Source organism: Leiobunum rupestre, chromosome 5 (assembly GCF_980474605.1).
Source record: "Leiobunum rupestre chromosome 5, qqLeiRupe1.1.hap1, whole genome shotgun sequence".
Classification (NCBI taxonomy): domain Eukaryota; kingdom Metazoa; phylum Arthropoda; class Arachnida; order Opiliones; family Sclerosomatidae; genus Leiobunum; species Leiobunum rupestre.
Window position 1 is genome coordinate 5064179 of NC_143388.1, and position 18343 is coordinate 5082521.

The window sequence follows — 18343 nt, forward strand, 5'->3', positions numbered from 1 at the left end:
GTGGCTAAGGGCGATATGAATAACGGAATTTCAAAACATATTTGGTCTACGTTAAACCACTCTATTAAATGGGATGATTACAAAATTTTAAAACGGGAAACCAATTGGTACAAAAGAAAATTCTATGAAGGATTGTATATTCGTAAACTAGGTAATTTAAATTTAGATAAAGGATGTCAAGAAGTAACTAATTGGGGTAATATTGTGATTTAAAATTTTATTTTATTTTATATTTATATTTTAATAATTCACACTGACTTACATATACTTTGGATTTATCGGTTACATTGATTCTATTACACACGTAAATTGTTAAAATCAGTAAAACTTTTGTTTATTTTTAAACACGCTGACCTTCTGCTCGCGTGATATTAGAACTTGAATATGGCGCGTGGTAAAATTTTAAATCAAATTAAAACTAACGAACGACTGAAGAAGAGTCTCGGCTCGAAACGTCTTGTATAAAATAAGTTTTATCTTCTAATACCATGCCGTTTTCTCTGAATTAAACATAATTTCTACTAATATTCACCATGGTAAATAATAAGTTTAATATATATCTAATATTTAAGTTACTTGAATTTTTAAATAGTAAATTCCTTAATAAATTTTCGCCATTAATTTATTTTAAATGATGACTATAGATATAGTTTTATTGTTTGAAGCAAAACTGCTTTTTTCATTTTCTTCGTTTTGGTTTGAATTATAAAATTTTGTCCGATTTAGACCAAAGAATTAGCCATTAAAGAAAACTGAATTTAATTAAACGAAGGTTTTGCATAGGGGTTTTTTTATATTATATAATAAATTTCACTTAGCTTTATGTTAAGTTAATATAAATTTCAGCTATAATTGACCAGTATACATAATATATTTTGAAACTAATTTGATTGCGTATTTTTTAGCTTTCTTTAAACAAACAAATTAGATACTTTTACTTTTGGATCCGGCATGGCTTGGAATAATTTTTCGTATTATTTTAGGTTTCTTTGCCTTGTTCTATTAAACGGAAGAAGAGAAGATAATAGTGGTCAATCTGATGTAATCAGACTTATTAAAAATGGTAAGTTTTTATAATAATAGTTACGAGTGTTTCCTATAGCTTAACCATTTCCGTTTCTGAAAAACTATTTCGAGAAATGGAGAACCTGAAAGCTCAAAATAATGCCACCGCTCGCATAGTTAATGGACTTTTTGTGCAAAAAACTCCTACATACACGAAGTTTCACGTGGACAACTTGAACTTGCCCGTTGTTAATTTACAAGCTTAAAGGGAATAAAACCTCAGGTATTTGGTGTGGAACACCAACGTTTGCAGCTCTGGCCGATCTTGCCTTTGGCTTTAGAAATGTTTGGCGCCACTATACAGGGAAGTTTGGAAAATTGAAGGGGTCTTCGATAAAGGTTGCTTTGCAGGTTATATTCCCTTTAAGAAAAACCAAATCATCTTACATTTGTAAAATTTCATACGTTTATATATTTGATCGGGGCCATATTAATTTTTTTTTAGATTTCATTCTTGGGTGGCCTAGGTGGAAAACGTGTAATAGATGTCACCCGAAGAATTCTCTTGCATGTGCTGAGTGATGTCTTCGCCCAGGCTTTAACTGGGTGAGGAAGAATAAACGTTCTTTTAAATTTCTAAAATAAAAGATGTAGTGGCTGGTGGGTTATTATTTACACAGTATATATGAAAATTATCATTTAAAAATTATCTAATTAGTAATTTAATTATACAATTTTATAAAGGTGCCGTACGAGAAAGCCACCTGTGCCAGACAACGCCAGAAAAAGAGATAGAGGATGCCATAAAAGAGTGGTTAAAACAAGCAAACGGTAGAATGAAGCAAAAGGAAAAAGCCAAAAAAAAGGAAGTCAGATAAGCTATTAAATTCATTACAGGAATCGTCCGATCAGGATTTACAATACAAAAAATTGTACTTTTTAAATATAATAAATGATTTTAATTTAAAATGCTCAGTAGCAAAAATATAAGTAACGAAGAGCAAGTAAATTTATTTACTATATACGAAATTCGATAAAATTAGGTTAAAACCATAAATGGCATAATTTTATTTAAATTATTAATTAATTATTAATCGTAACAAGAAGCTACTTTCATTCTGAAAAACTTACAAATATATCGTATAATACGAAGTACCCTTTTTTATCTAGCCTACGGCTTTCGGTAACCGACGAGACCACAAACATAGAAATAAGTTTTTTTCTCTCAGAGAAGCGCGTAGATATCTGTCTTTACGTTGTCTACCTTCAGTCATCTAGTTAAATGTTTTTATTCTTTTAAATTTGTGTATGGCCAAAAATTTACTTAGTTTCACCGAGCTAATATAAAAATACACTAAAATAGTATATCCGCAGTTTTCGCGGATTAAAGATACAATTTAAAAATTGACGTAAAATTTGTAGAACTCAAAATATATTTTAAATTTCATATTTTAAGGGGATGGAACTTCTGAATTACATCGTTTTGGGGGAAAAAGTATAAATACCCCCTACAGTGATTGATATTACAATTTCCAACGTCTAAAAATTCGGTTTATAAAAATTCGTTCGCGTTGCAAAGGCGGTTAGCTTCGATTAATACTTATTGAAGTAAGATGCCCGGCCGTTAAAGTGAGCGACAACGTTTACGAGTAATTGAGCTGAGAGAGCGAGGGGAAAATTGGACCATAATTGCCAATGTCGTTGGTTGTTCCGTAAGGGTTGCGCAGAGAACTTATCAAAGGTTCCGTACCCATGGCACTGTAAAGGTAATTTATTTTGTATTTAATTTAATCATTACCATAACTAAAAAATATAATGGAGTGGGCGACCTCGTTTAACCAATTACCGAGTGAATAGGACTCTAGCCAGTAGGGATGCAACGGATAACCGGAACCGTGAAGAACCGAGTAAATTCTAGGAACCGGAACCGAAACCGAAACCGGAACCGATAATATAAATATTTGATAACCGTATCCGGAACCGGAACCGATATTTGTAAAAAAATGATAACCGAAACCGGGACCGGAACCGAGTTTTACATTGTTTTAAACGGTTTTTAAACGGTTCTACAACTTTATTTACCAACATTTAGCGCATGTTGAAATTTAGTAATTAAACTTCCTAATTTACTATTAGTTTTTAATATAAGCTCATCTTTATCCTATCTCAGATAACTCTATGTGGGTTTTTACGTAACTGTCAACTGACACCCACTTACGTATTCTCAATTAATATGGGCTCGTCCTCCAAATATTTGCTTTAAAAACTGGCATAATCCGGAAATCCGCGATAGTTTTAGTTTTATATTCTTCAGTCGGAAAACTTGACACAATTTCACAAATGTAGCAAAAGGCCACATAAAATATTTATCGTCTACTGCTACTAGTGTTCCTTCCGAACAATTTTTTAGTGGGGCAATGTACAATCGTAATTTTTGATCCCTTCGCAACCAACTTAGAAGAGAAACAGCAGAAAAGCCAGTGGCGTAAATAACGCCCCGGCAGACTACGCAATGCGGGGGGGGGGCTTCCATCGAGGAGCCCCCAAATTACCTATGGGACTGTGTACAGTCCAACCGCGCGAGGACTCGTTTAGTTTTTTCTCCTGTCAGCTCAAGTTAATGTTTTTCTTGCTTCAAATATTTTTCATGTTTCAACAGGCGCTCCCAAAACTTTATAAATACAACCACAATAACCGTCACATAAATATCCAAACAACGCACATAATGAAAGTAGCATACCGAAGTTTGAAAAGTATCGAGACACGTGTTTTATTCGCTAGCGAAACGGGTATAGGTGGCGCTGCCGTCGCTACCCCTGCAGCTTGGTTTTCCAGCGTATAGTGGTGATCAAAATCAAAACAAATCCAAGAAATATGGCGGTTCACATTAACGCTAGAGGTGGGAGAAGTTGTGCGGTCCCTTTTTGCAATAATACTGCGCTTAAAAAACGTAAAACTGAAGAAAATAGTGAAGAACCAAAGCCAGGATTATCATTTAATAAATTCCCAAGTTGTAAGAAACTTTTAAATGTATGGTTAACAAAGATAAAGTCGGGGAAAAGGCCTAGTAAGTGGGCTCAGATTTGTAGCGCCCATTTTACAGATGATGACTTCTTGGAAAGAAATGGTGAGATGCAAATAATATTAATTTTTTTTAAATAAATTAATCGAAAAACTCATCAATAGATGGTAGATCTGTAAGAAGACGTTTGAAATGTAACGCCATTCCCTCCTAAAAATTGCCATGTAAGCCAATTAAAGAATCAACCGAAGTTAGATTAAAAGAACGAGCTCAACGTTACGTAAAGCGTTCTAAAGGTATTCTTATTTTATGGTAAACTTTTGTGAAATAATAAATAGAATAATAACACAAATTTAATTTTAAATCAAGCAGTTCTATGTTCAACATCACCAATAACAGATTCCATTGCTCCAAAAGTTGTTGAAAGCGCAAGTGAACCAGCTCCGGATGATAATGTTTTGTCATTATCAAACTTAGCTATGCTATCTGAAGTAACAACTGAAGCTCAAGGAAAGGACCAATCTCACAAACCATCTAGAGTAATGAATGCGTCTATTGGTGTTCAAGTTTCTTTGGACCATGGAAAGTATTTTGCTGGGTCAAGAGTTGGAATTTCAAGCAATGGAATGAAAAATGCTGATCTCTTACTGGCATTGGGAAAGAACTATTTGAAAGCCTTTCAAGTGAGGTTTTAGGGCTTGAAAACCAGAGCAAGCTCTCTAATTTTCTAATGCCTGTAAAAGATAGGGTGTTGTTAACCCTAATGAAGCTTAAGTCAAATTTGACATTTGACGCTTTGGCTTCATTATTTGTCATTTCGAATCGAACAGTTTCAACATATTTCAAAAGAACCCTTTGTGCCCTTGCTGAAGTTTTTAAGAAATTTATCTTTTGGCCGGATATGGAAAATATCAGAAGTAACTTTCCTAAATGTTTTAAAGAGTTTAATAATACTCGCATTGTGTTGGACTGCTCAGAAGTACCTATGATGAAGCCCAACACATTTCACGACTGAGTGGCAACCTACAGCCATTATAAAGGAACTCACACAATAAAAATTCTCATTGGAATTTCACCTTCTGGCATGATCACGCTCGTTAGCGACCCCTGGGGTGGAAAAGTAAGTGACAAGGAAGTCACCATTGAGAGTGGGGTCATAAATCTTTGTGAACAATTTATTGATGGAATTATGGTTGACAAAGGTATGCATAAAAGTGTAATATGTTAAAAAAATATTTTAAAACTCATTCAACTTAAATTTAGGCTTCCTTATTGAAGATGAATGTTCGGCCAATGGCATAGCTCTACACATCAATCCATTTTTGAGAAAAATAACAGTTTAGTAAGGAAGAAAGTGTAAAAAATCAAAAAATTGCATCCGCTCGTGTTCACGTGGAGATAACCATTCAAAGAATCAAATTATTTAAAATTTTAAATGATAAATTTGACCTTGATTTAGTTCCCTACTGTGACGAAATTCTGAAGGTCATATGTGGATTAGTAAATTTACTAAAACCAATTCTAGCAGATGATAAATTTGATGACTAAGTTTAAATCTTATTTAATGACGATGATGATTATTTTATTAATTTTTATCAAATAAGTTTATAAATCTTTTATTATAAATAAGACTTCAAGTAAAAATTCATTTATAACATTAATTGATCAAATTCATATATAATACTAATTGGCACAGTACAAAATAGGAACTTTTTTGTTTTAAAAATCACTTACTCTTGACTAGTAATGGTAAATATAATTTGAAATAGAAATTGCACAATTTGACTATGTTTTGTTTCAAATAATCTTCGTCTCTTTGAATATCAATTAAAAGATAGCCCTTGGGAGAATACAAGAAAAATGAGCATGTTTTTATGTGTAACACAAAGGCCAAGCTGAATTTGTGCATAGTAGCCTCTACAATCGTTAGTTGGTAACTAAATTCCGTCTTTTCCAATTTTCAAGGAGTTAAATTTGTTTTGAGCGACAGCATCTTCAATTGATATTTTCTTCTTAATCTCGAGTAATTTTATCTCTACATTTTCCATGTATAATCCATCTGGACTAAAAGCTAGAAATTGATTATTTAAGTTAATTAAGAGGCCATATTCCAATACTTGTACTTTTTTAAGCCACGAAAAATTGGCCCGGGCAACTTCCTCCATTTTGATCCCATTTTGATCCTTTTGGGCTTTCTCTAAACATCCGTTCTCCTTCTTCTAAGGCTCTTGGCTTTTCCCCAATGTATTTCCAAATTTGAACCATGGTGAGATTCACTATTATGGAATAAATAAAGGTTAAAATATGATAATATAATAGAATACCAATTAAATGTTAGCATACCTTTTTGAGACAATATTGCTCCAAGGCCTACTCTCACAATGTTTTAAGTAAATCCAAAAGGACTTCAAATCTTAATGACAGTATATAATTAGAACCAAACATTATGTCTTTAAACTTGACATTCAATCCTACTTACCAAGAAAACACTAATTCGCTGTTAAAACGTATATAATACCATCTCATCAGTAGCACACCACTATTTACTGAATGCTGATCACCACTATACAGTTACACGCAGTGTGGATAGGGGGCGCTGCCGGAGTTTTCGTTAGCGAATAGCAGATCGTTAAACCTTGTAAATTAATGACTAAGTTGTGTTTCTGAATTTAAAGTTTTTAAGGTAAGGCTAATTCATTTGCATAATATAATCGCTGGCCTGGGTAGTTTGTGTCTAGAAAATCTCAAGTTTCAACTTATGCATTTGCTTACATTTCACAAATGACAATGCTTATTGAATGAAATAATATGGACTCCATTTAGAACGATATACTCAACTGAAATCAAAACGAGTCTTAGAAATCCTGTCTTTATATTTTTCAATGAAATGAGGCCGGGGCGTAGGGACCAGGTGGGCAATGCCCCTCCCTAGAGTTTTGCTGGGAGGGGCAATTAATATTATTAAACCTTCTACTTGGGGGTCTGAACTCCAGGCTTCTTCTTAATCGTTTCACTTCGGGCTTAAGGCCATTTTTAAGCGTTTTATATATTTAACATGCAAGTACGTGTGAAATCTAATTGTAGAAGGCGATACATGTTAGCCCTATCTCTGGATGGCGATAATCGCGACTCGGCCCTAATAATTATAAGGGACCCCAAAAACAGTTTCGCGGGAAGGCACCGAACCCATAGCTACGTCGCTGAGAAAGCTACTATTTTTAAAATATAATTTATCAAAAACAAATTTTATATTCTAAATAAATAAATGTGGTGGATATTATTTCTCTTTAACTTCATTTGAATTGCTTGTGTATTTAACTTTAATTAATACTAAACACACTGGAACCGTATAGGAACCGTTTAGGAACCGGAACCGATCGGTTCTAAATTTTGAGAACCGGAACCGAAGCCGGAACCGATAAATTAAAATTTTAAGAACCGGAACCGTAACCGGAACCGAGATAGTCCAAAAAAGTGGAACCGTTGCATCCCTACTAGCCAGAGACGCCACTCTCAATAAGCACCTGTCATTAAGAAAGCTGAAAAGGCGATGGGAGATGAATTTTGGGCTAAGAATGTCTACAAACACCGTTTGGAGAAGACTCAAGGTTGCGGGCTTAAGGTGATACCGCTCTTTGTGTAAGCCAGTTCTTACCAGGCGACATCGACGTATACGCTTAGCCATGTGTAGGGACCTTCTCAGATTACCAAGGGAATATTTATCTCGTTTTATTCTCTTTTCGGATGAAAAGGTCACTAAATTTCAATTGGCTTTATTTCTGAATATTCATGATGTTTTTTCTTAGACTTTTCAAAGTTCTTCGTCGTCTCCGACAGTTTGGGTGACGAGAAGGAAACGAGAAAGATCGGCACCCGAGATGATCTACCGAATTAAGACCAGTGGCCGTTTCTCGGTTAATGTGTGGAGTTGTATTGGCGATGGGCAGGCAGGAATAATGCACCGTGTCCAAGGTAGACTGAATGCTCAACGTTACATAGAGATTCTAGACACCGCAATGGTCCCTTCTGCTGCAGCGATTTACGGGATTGAGAACGGTGGCAGGTTGGTAGATTCGTGTTAATAACGCTTAAATGTTCCATCTAAAATTTTTCTAATTTTACTTTTAGATTTATTTTTATGCACGACAACTTCCTTGTCATAAAGCAAGGGTTGTTACCCAGCACGTAGAAGAATTGGATTGGGCGGCCATTTCTCCGGATTTATATCCGATAGAGTATTATTGGGATTTATTGGCCAGACTTATTGAAAAACGAATCCCAGAATCACAAGAGGACCTGGCGAATATGATTCAGCAAGCCACCAACCTGGTTCCCGCGAACTTCCATTAGGAAACTCACCAACTCATTCCGTCGACGATTATTAGAGTGTGTTCGCGGGAGAGGAGATGCAACTCCATATTAAGTGTTTTTAAAATTATAAATCTTTTTGAGCCTCAACCCTCTAGTTATAGAGATTGAGGCTGTTATATTTACACAAAGGCACTCAATAAAATTAATTGATACGTTGCTCTATTGGTAAAACTTACTTCTATCAAACTACACCAAAGCAGCGCCGTTGACATTAATCTTAAAAGGTTTTTTTTAGTCCCCACATGCGTAAGTTACTTCTATATCCACGCAAAACGGTGATTTCACTACAACATCAAAGCAACGCCGTTATTATTAATCGTGGGAATTTCTCGACCCCCAAATCTAAAGTTACTTCTAAGTTACGTATTTTTTTATAGGACAATCTTTTTTGAATATCACAAAAGAAAGTTACTATACCTAATTCGCCAAATAACGAAATACTTAAAATTGATAAGCGTTAAAACAATCCCAATTATAGAGAACTCATTATGGTGAAACTTCGAATATAAAACTCGTGATTGCACTTCTATATTCAATCCGGCACACAAGTGGGGGTGAGGCTCCTATATGGCCTGGGCTATCTTGTTTAAACACCTTCTGGTTCAAGCTGATTTTATCTATGTCACCAAAACTGAAATCTACATATTTAAGGCGAAATCCTTCAAATGTTTAGAACTGAAAACAATCACTAGACGGTAACAGCGTTTCAAATTTGAATTTAGTTTTTCTTAGCGTCGCGCTCTACAGAATAATACAGTATTGAGTAGAAATTTTGCAACTATAAGTTATGAAATTTTTTGTTGCTTCAAAACTTACTATATCTCGGCCCACAAGGACGGAAATTAACAATTAACGTTGCTACATGTTTAGAAATGTAAAATGTCATACATTAGACAAAATCCAAATACTCTGAAACCTGGCCTAATATCTACTTATAAAAATTAAACAAACCGCACCGTTATCTCTTACCTTCATTCAAACGCCTATAAATATGATGACAAAATAAACCGGTTTCGCGGGGTTTTCCCTGAATATAATTTGGTCATAGGGAGAGTTTTCCAAGTGCCCAAATGCGGAGTCAACCTAGTATTCCTTACGTGTATTGAAAATAAACAACATAAAATCGATTAACTACTGAAAATAATTGTATTATCGTCAAGAAAATATTTTGTTTTTTTTTAATTAGGCTAGTGTTCGTACGGGGACAAAATAAAGTCGGGGTCGGGGTCGGGGTGGGTCTAACCCCGCGAAAAACAAGTCGGGGTCGGGGTCAGGAATGGAAAATTCTTTGAGTTTATTATGAATAGAAAAATTATAAAAATAACCCAATTTTACTGAGCCTAGAGTTCTATAGCTTAGGCAATTGTTTAAGTAAGTTGTTTCATAAATTCACAAGTTATTTACAAACGTTGTAACTCCTTAGCTGAGACTGAGAGAGCCCGAAACAACGGAAATTATGAAAGTGAAACTAAAATTTAAAAAAGCTACTCAAGTCGGAGTTAAGCGTCGAGCGAGAACTACTTCAGCGGCATCAGCCGAAGGTCATTCGGATCATTCTATTGTCGCCCACGAAAAAAGGGAGAGAAGGAACCTATATATTTTATATATTTTTAGGATTTTAGCGGGGTGGTTGGCGCGAAAATTTAAAATTACACTACAAAAACATAACCCCGAAAAATGGAAAACCCCGACTTAGTTTGCGACAGTCGGGGTCGGGGTCGGGGTCCCCGTACGAACACTAAATTAGGCTTATTTTACATCTTTATTTTCTCTAATTTCTACTATCAGTTTCTGATAGGGGTTGTAAAAAATATAAACGGTTTTTACATTAAACCGCCAAAGGCTAACGCGTAGCTGCTCGGTCTTCACACACGTCACGGATATGATGATTTGAGTATTGATCGACGCGGTTTATACTTGTTAAGAACCTCTTTAGAAGGGTAGCGGTAGTAAAACGTTCTTGACCACCTTGATAAATTGCACCGTAGGAACGACTAAACCAGGTGTATATAATTATAGCGGATACAAATGACACTCTTATTTAATTTGTTGTTAGGTTGCTTTTGTCATTAACAATTTCCAGGGTAGGATACGTTATTTCTATTTATTTCTAAAATTTTCACCATTTAGATTTATTTCATAAATCAAATATCGTTGCCTGAAATCTAAATACCCGTAATTATCTACAGAAATTAAAAAAAAATACTTGAATTTTCCTTTTAATCGCGCAAGATACCAATTACATTTATATTTTATCCTTTTTAGGTTTATCTTTTACCTTTATAGTTTCTAATATTTATAAGCTATAGTAGAATAATCAGTTCCTGACGTTTATGGCATGTAACAATTATATGTTAAGCCAGATTTGTGATTATGTCGCGCTTTTAACACCTTAGCTTAACAATGTGCCGGCGTTACTCAATTTGCTATTAGTTTAAACCCAATTGTCGTAAAATCTTTGCACGGCTGTAACTTTTTAACTATTGGGTGAAAATGATTTATTCCGACACTTTTCCTATTCAAATTGACCCTAAAAAACAGGAAAATCAGGTTTAAAACTAGCATAACCGACCTCTTAAGTTTTTGCATATTTTTCGATTTAGCGTTTTTAGGCGATAATTGGTCAAACAATAGATTTTAGCCAAAGTAGAAATATGTCGATGGTAGGGCTCATCCGACCCTTTCCTAGCTCGTAAAGAAATTAAATTATCCCCACTTTAATTTTAAAAATACAACGCGTCAAGACTTTTCGAACAGAGTGTACATAAATATTGAAAAATAGACATGCAGAAATACGTGCAAAAAAAACGTTCTGGGGGTATCAGTTGGGTTTTGTCACGGCAACTAAAAGTTGAGGATAATTTGCCGCGATGGTACGCGGGGGATAAGCATACATTTATAAATAATACGCGTTCTGTAGGACAAAATAAAGTAATAATGGAATCTTACGGGGCAGAGGTGTAGAAATAGCAATTAACATTCCAACCAACAAATTTTATCAGTCCCTTTTAATCACAGTCCATCCGGTGGCGCCATTATATTACCGCTTCCCAACCTCGTTTATTACGACGGGGCAGTTCACAGCAATTAGTAAAAGAAAGATGATGTCGGACAGTGATTAGGATACTCAATGAAACGTTATTGAAATGTTTTTATTGATATATTATAAAATAACAAAAAAATGCAAAATAAAAGAAAAATTAGAAACAGGATTTCTTACATGAATCGGGGGTATCCTCGGGATACCTGACCGAAATATACTAGGGATATTTAAAACTATACTGGTGTGGAGAAGGTGAAAATCGGTTAAGGTACAGTTATGGTGTAGGGGTTTGGTTTTTATACTGTCAAGAATAATGGGGTATTGTTCGGGATTCGCGAAACGGGGGTTTTATCGCTCTCGGACAGGAAATTAGCAAAACATTCTAACTTGGTATTAGAGGGACCATTGGGGATTTAAAATGATTTTTAGGGGTTCTAGACTCAATATTTAACTTGTCGAGGATTGGCGTAGTTTTTCGCCTCAGGGAATAGTGAGGAGGGTTTTAAGGAGATTTTCAACGTTACGGTTTCACTGTCAGGGAATGTGGTCTTCTTTTTGCTGGCTCTTTCTCTTTGTGTTTCGAATATCGGGTTATTGCAAAGCGACGTGGACGACTTCATTTCTCGATAAAGAAGGGGACGCGGTTCCCAGGAATGTCCTTAGTCAGTGGGATGATGCTTCGACGGCAGGTGGATTTGGAGGGATGCCTTTAGTTTTTCCATAACGGGGCAAATTTTCCGTTATTTAGGGATGAATTTGAAAATTAAACGCGATTGGCATTTCGTCTCTTTTGGGTAAACCGTTAATTTGGTGCATTATGCCTCTTTTATTTTACTACGTTCTTGGGACATCGAGGATTGGGTTGGGGGTTGATCTTTCCGACTGTTTCCTTGGGTATCTCCTAGTTCCGATTCTGTTCAAACTCTCTTGTTTCCGATGCGCTCTCTGGATTTGTTCCTCTTCCGCCTGGGGGGTGGAAGTCGGGTGTCGGAAGTGTATACTTGGTAGTGGATTTTACTTTTAGTTATACTTTCTCTGGGGTTTGGAAGGCGCCGCTACTTTCCATTGGAGGGGTCTCTGTTTCTACCCATTTGGACGATTTTATCGTTTTTGTCCTTGGCAACGAATGTTGGAAGAATTTTTCCAGAGCCGAATTTGACCTTTCACACTGCAAGGCAGGGGTTAGGTCGGCCATCCCATAGTTTGCGTGGAAAAAGGGGGGAATGTCGGACGCTTGTTCTTGTTTAGAACTCTCGCCTCATGGTGCAATCTGACCTTCTGGGTGGATTTTCTATTAGTTGGGTATCTTTGATTAGATTTGATTTATATTATAGGAAATTACCAAATATATGATTGTGGGCGACACAAAACGAAAAACACAATCTTATTTCTAAATTAACATTCACAAACAATATTCACGACTGTGAATTTATAGGTTTATATATTTAAATTGCATATTTAGATATATATTCTTGGTTTTTAACTAGTTTTACTTTTTAATTTTATGGTAGGCTTACTTATTCTTATTAACTTCTGTAGTTACGAGAAATCGATTTTCTTCAATTTTACCCGTTATGCGGGGGGAATAGATTTTATTGAACATTTCAACAAAAATTAAAGATATGAAGGAAACGAAAAAAAACAACAAAACTTTCTTCTTCCCTTTAAAAGGGATTTACAATAAAAATGATTTTTTAAAAAATAATGAAAATCAGGGGGGGGGGGGGGGGGAGAAACCGCCTAAATGAGAAATCACCCCCATTTGGCCGGCTACTTGTATGGCCAAATGATTTGGGATTTATACGTACATAATAAGCATTTTTGTCTTTGGGGTGCCACCTGTCCAAATTCCAAATGATTTGGACAGACTCGATCCAAATGACAATTACAGAATAGCCTCCCTGGGTACGTACAGTAACTAATCATTGGAGCCAACGCTGAGCGGATAAAAGTTAATGATCGACTTTTCGAACTTCCGGTTGTGACGTAATGATTGTCAGCGCTTACGAATCGAAGTCATCGGCTCAGAAGCCCGATGAATTCTGTAAAGCGCGCGGTGTTTCTTAATATAGAGCTTCTGCCACGATTTTGTAAATTATCCCGATTTTGGTGGATGGCGTCTTCGGAGCAAAATGATGTTGTAGCGGCGAAATTAACTGACAGCGATGAGAAGAGTTACTCAGTTTGTTTATTAATGACTGATTTCGAAATTTTTTAATTTATAATGATTTTTAAATTGGTTTTCCTATTAAATAGTAAATTAATGTTAAGCCTTTGTTTAATTTCTTCCATTTCTTCCGCCATTTTAAAGACAAAGAAGAATCGCGATTCACCGAGGCCGTTCAACAGCTTTTGTCGTAGCGATTGTAAGCGCTGAAATTTCTAAAGACATGGGTAGTTCAGCGCTTGTTTTAAAAATGAGTAACCGAACGTACCCAGGCCTATATCACTTATTTGTTTCAAACGTGACTAACGCGATTAATATATGTATTTTAAAAGTTATGCTCAGGTGATTCCTTTATTTTCCAAAAGTGATTTTAACGTTATTCTTTTTTCTCTCTAAAAAGTGATTTAACGTGATTAAATTCCATAAAGTTAAATTAACGTGATTCGTGTATTTTTAAAAGTGATTTGATGTGACTCATTTTATTCAAAATCGTGATTATTATGTGATTTATTTTATCCAATAACGTGATTATAACATGATTAATTTATTTTATCATCAGTAACAAAAACAAGAGTTAAGGCTTGTTCCCTCGGTACAAGAAGGCTTCTTTCCAAGGTATGAACATCCATCTACACATTGCGTTTGCGCGTCGCACTCGCAGGTACAGTACGGAGTCGCGTCATACTGGTCGTAGCGGCACCTGGACGCTTTTCCGGCTACGCACGCCCGATCATCGCACAGTTTGTCTTCTCCTTTCTTGCACGCTGCCAAAATAATTAAATTTTACGGCTATAAGTAACCACGAATATGCACACCGAATTACGGCTCACATTTTACCGCCTAAATATGGAAGTATTCCGGAGCTGATATGATTTCGTTGGGGTAAACTAGCGTGCTGCTAGGGCACGAGGGGGATTGGCAGTAACGATAAAAATCGTCTCTCCTAAACTATTAATAAATTCATTCTTAACCTAACTATGTCAAATGTAAAACTTACTGCATAGGGATACGTACACGTATTTATGTATAATTTATATTTGATCCAGGTAATTGTTTTAGAAAATCGATATATATTATTAAAAATATGTATATTTAATATATACCAGGTGTTACGGTTACGTAGGTCAATAATTGAAAGGGGTGTTCTATGGGCCCCAATGAATGTCTCATGAACATGGGTCCTTCGTTTCGGAGGTATGGGCGCCCAAAACCTATCAAAAATATATTTAGCATTAGAAATTGGGAATATTTTGTATTTGTGGAAGTTCTCATTTCGCTCAATAGATGGCGGCAGCCGAGTCTTACAAAAATAAATAAAAATTGGTAGAGCCACATGGAAATGAAAACTATGCCAGTTTCAAGTGTTTGGTTAAAGATTTCTATGCCATTCTTAATTATTCTGACCAGAAGCGTGCAAACTTTCCATTTCATTCAGAAATGTAAAATTGATTGATCCACCATAAATATGAACCAGGAGAGGCGAGTGGGGGCATGCCCGTACCAAATATTTGGCTGGAGTAGCAAATAATTTAATTATCCCTTCAGCCTTTTGGTCGGTTCAAAACTACAAATTGACTTAAAAAATTATTAGAGGCTAAATAGATATAATATTAACTAAAGGTCCTTAATTTTAAGAAAACATTGGTTTCGTATGATAATAAACAAGAAACCAACTGGAATCGTTCTTTTTTCTGTGTTAAAGATCATCTTAAACCCATTTATTAAATTTTGAAATACGAAAGATACTTCCGTTATTGGTTTTCTTTAAAGAGATCCACTGACCGCAAGGGGATTGCCCCACAGTAACCACAGGCTTTAAACTGCTTGCCCCCTCCCAACTTCTCAAACGCTCTTACACCACTGGTCTCTTACCTTGTCAATAAATAGGTGAGTGTGAGGACAAAAGGATTGGTGCATACGCAAATAGGCATATGAAGATATACATGCTTACGGGATCCAAATGGAATTCGAGAACCTTCAGGATGAAGAACTTTATGAGTGTCTCCATTTCGAAGAGCGAACGTTAGAAACGTGACAGCAACGATGAGAAAGACGACGTTCGAAGTCATTCCTTTTAATCTGGAGACTTACAACTGATAGTTTCCAATAAAAGTACCTTTTCAATGCGATGACTTGTATAACGGAATTTTAAAATTTTGAATCCAAATTCAACGTGGCAATTGTTTAAATTATTGAAAACCGTTTTAATAAATTAAATGTTTTTCATTCTTTTGTCGACGAGTTTTATACAGCCTATAATCGGAAATGAAATGTTATCAAATAAAAAAAATTAAAGAAAGAACATTATTTAAAAAATTCCCATTGTTCCTATAAGCCTTTCCCATAATTTTTGGTAAAGCATTAGTGCCAATTCTAGGTACGATGCTGAGCCATTATTAACCTAACAACAGTTGCTATAATCCAGTAATTAATACTAGTGATTGACGAGACATTGTAATGTTCGTGAAACGCAGCTTTTGATTGTATCTCCACGTCTGCCTTGTTTGCAATTTAGCGGGCCCCTTTTTACTCGTAAATGTATCTTAGGAGGCGATTCTCCAATCAGAAGACATTAGGTTTTCGTTCTTATCTTAAGTCTATAATTTTGCTTCATAAGTGTTCAAATTAGTCCAATTTAACGATGGATATAATTGATGTACTAAAATAAAAAGACACTTCGCGATAAAATGCTCATAGAAATATTTTTCAATATCAATACGTATAATAATAATTATCAGCTAGGCTAATACCCAAGCCACCACTACAGGACTAAGGGGTTTTGTTGAATAACCGAATGTGCCTTATCAAGATTTTGAATAATCAACAATTTTTTTTTACTAGAAAAACAATAAACTTCTAAATTACCATTCAATTTCCCTTTTGCGTTATAGAACCTTCCAGAAGAAAAGGGCCTGCAATTAAACGTTTCTCTATTTTCTACCAACTTCTGATTTGTGTCATCTCCTACAATTTATTGATGGGTTTAATTAGTTTCTAAAGAGTATAATAAAAACGGATGAGTTTCTTTTAATTACCTGGAAAATGGTCAGGCCTTTTTATTTCATGTGGAAAATAAATATTGGAGCTTTAATAAACTCACGCCTTTACGATCTACGCCATCCTCTAGCTCGTAACACTTGCGTTAAAACTTCTACTATATAATTGTTATAGATTGGAAGACCTAATTGATAGGTGGCGCAAAATACCATGTTGACCGCGAAAATTTAAATACCATGTTATATTTTTAGTCGGGCGAAATACCATCCTGACCGCGAATATCCTTAAATTTATCCCACCCTTGGCCGTGAAAAAGTGGGGGCCAGAGACACCTTAAATATCAATCCTGTCCCTTTTTTTCTCTTTCCTCCCTGTGCCCGGCCACTTGCTTTACTATTTAAACTCCGGTAAAGCCATGTTGCCTCTTGCAAAAAAAAAACTTTTTTGTTTCACGACTTCATAACTAACTGAAAAATTAGTCTTTTTTTATCGAACCAACTTTATTTGCACGTATTTAAGTAAGCTCTATACATGTAACTTTCTCGTTGAATTTGTCTCCCATCACCTACCGTTCAGATAATATCTCACGAGTTTTGATATTTTATTTCCGAAATTTTGGATTTAAAACAAATTTCCAATCACCAAAATACTTTGATATAAACGCCTGGTCAGAGCAATTTGGGACCAACTGCATTATACCAAAACCCTACATTTAATATAGTCACCAAACACCCGATATTTTCCCAATCACTCTGTCAAGTTGTAATTTTGTAAATCATTTTCAGATTTCAATAGAGCTTGTAGGGCCTATAGAATGAAAAACATTAAATGACTTTTCTAACCGCTTGTTAAAAACCAATTTAAGTGACGAATCCAAAACGTCGGTATATAAAAAACCGTATATATTTTTTGTAGGGGCCAGGTTACGACGTTGCCTTTCCATCGACCATCAACAATCGTAAACCGTGTTATTTATTTTCATAACATAGCACAAAATCGCAGGATTCGAGATCAGTGAAAAGTCCATGCGCTCAGGGAGTACCTTTGAGGGGGGGGGGTACTCCCTCCCCCAAAGCTTTGAAGAGTTGGCAAGTCATGATAACTTGAAAATGTTTTCAGGGCTCGAGGGGGGGGGTTCAAGTCATGATAACTTGAAACTGTTTTCAGGGCTCGAGGGGGGGTGCAAGTCATGATAACTTGAAAATGTTTTCAGGGCTCGAGGGGGGATGCAAGTCATGATAACTTGAAAATGTTTTCAGGGCTCGAGGGGGGGGTGCAAGTCATGATAACTTGAAAATGTTTTCAGGGCTCGAGGGGGGGGTGCAAGTCATGATAACTTGAAAATGTTTTCAGGGCTCGAGGGGGGGTCCAAGTCATGATAACTTGAAAATGTTTTCAGGGCTCGAGGGGGGGTCCAAGTCATGATAACTTGAAAATGTTTTCAGGGCTCGAGGGGGGGTGCAAGTCATGATAACTTGAAAATGTTTTCAGGGCTCGAGGGGGGGTCCAAGTCATGATAACTTGAAAATGTTTTCAGGGCTCGAGGGGGGGTGCAAGTCATGATAACTTGAAAATGTTTTCAGGGCTCGAGGGGGGGTGCAAGTCATGATAACTTGAAAATGTTTTCAGGGCTCGAGGGGGGGTGCAAGTCATGATAACTTGAAAATGTTTTCAGGGCTCGAGGGGGGGTCCAAGTCATGATAACTTGAAAATGTTTTCAGGGCTCGAGGGGGGGTGC

General features: G+C 35.9%; 1 protein-coding gene and 3 long non-coding RNA genes across 5 annotated transcripts; 2 read left to right on the forward strand and 2 right to left on the reverse strand.

The window, feature by feature from the left end:
• The first annotated feature begins 1004 nt into the window (after nucleotides 1–1004).
• Nucleotides 1005–1805, forward strand: LOC149943384 (uncharacterized). Its single transcript, XR_016481002.1, has 3 exons — nucleotides 1005–1063; nucleotides 1511–1611; nucleotides 1750–1805. It is a non-coding gene; the product is annotated as an uncharacterized LOC149943384 (long non-coding RNA).
• Nucleotides 1806–3778: 1973 nt separating this feature from the next.
• Nucleotides 3779–4642, forward strand: LOC149943385 (uncharacterized). 2 transcript variants are annotated; one of them, XR_016481033.1, is made up of 3 exons: nucleotides 3779–4132; nucleotides 4192–4323; nucleotides 4397–4642. It is a non-coding gene; the product is annotated as an uncharacterized LOC149943385 (long non-coding RNA). The 2 variants fall into 2 exon arrangements; XR_016481032.1 differs by having other exon boundaries at nucleotides 4400–4642.
• A 1285-nt stretch (nucleotides 4643–5927) lies between these two features.
• LOC149943386 (uncharacterized) lies at nucleotides 5928–6614 on the reverse strand. The gene is made up of 4 exons (XR_016481040.1): nucleotides 6507–6614; nucleotides 6371–6440; nucleotides 6151–6303; nucleotides 5928–6091 (listed from the first exon to the last, which is right to left on the reverse strand). It is a non-coding gene; the product is annotated as an uncharacterized LOC149943386 (long non-coding RNA).
• Nucleotides 6615–14100: 7486 nt separating this feature from the next.
• Nucleotides 14101–15762, reverse strand: LOC149943387 (uncharacterized). Its single transcript, XM_090174861.1, has 2 exons — nucleotides 15560–15762; nucleotides 14101–14372 (listed from the first exon to the last, which is right to left on the reverse strand). Exons 1-2 carry the CDS (start codon nucleotides 15675–15677, stop codon nucleotides 14164–14166), a joined length of 327 nt encoding a protein of 108 aa, XP_090030987.1. The 5' UTR covers nucleotides 15678–15762; the 3' UTR covers nucleotides 14101–14163.
• Nucleotides 15763–18343: the final 2581 nt, after the last annotated feature.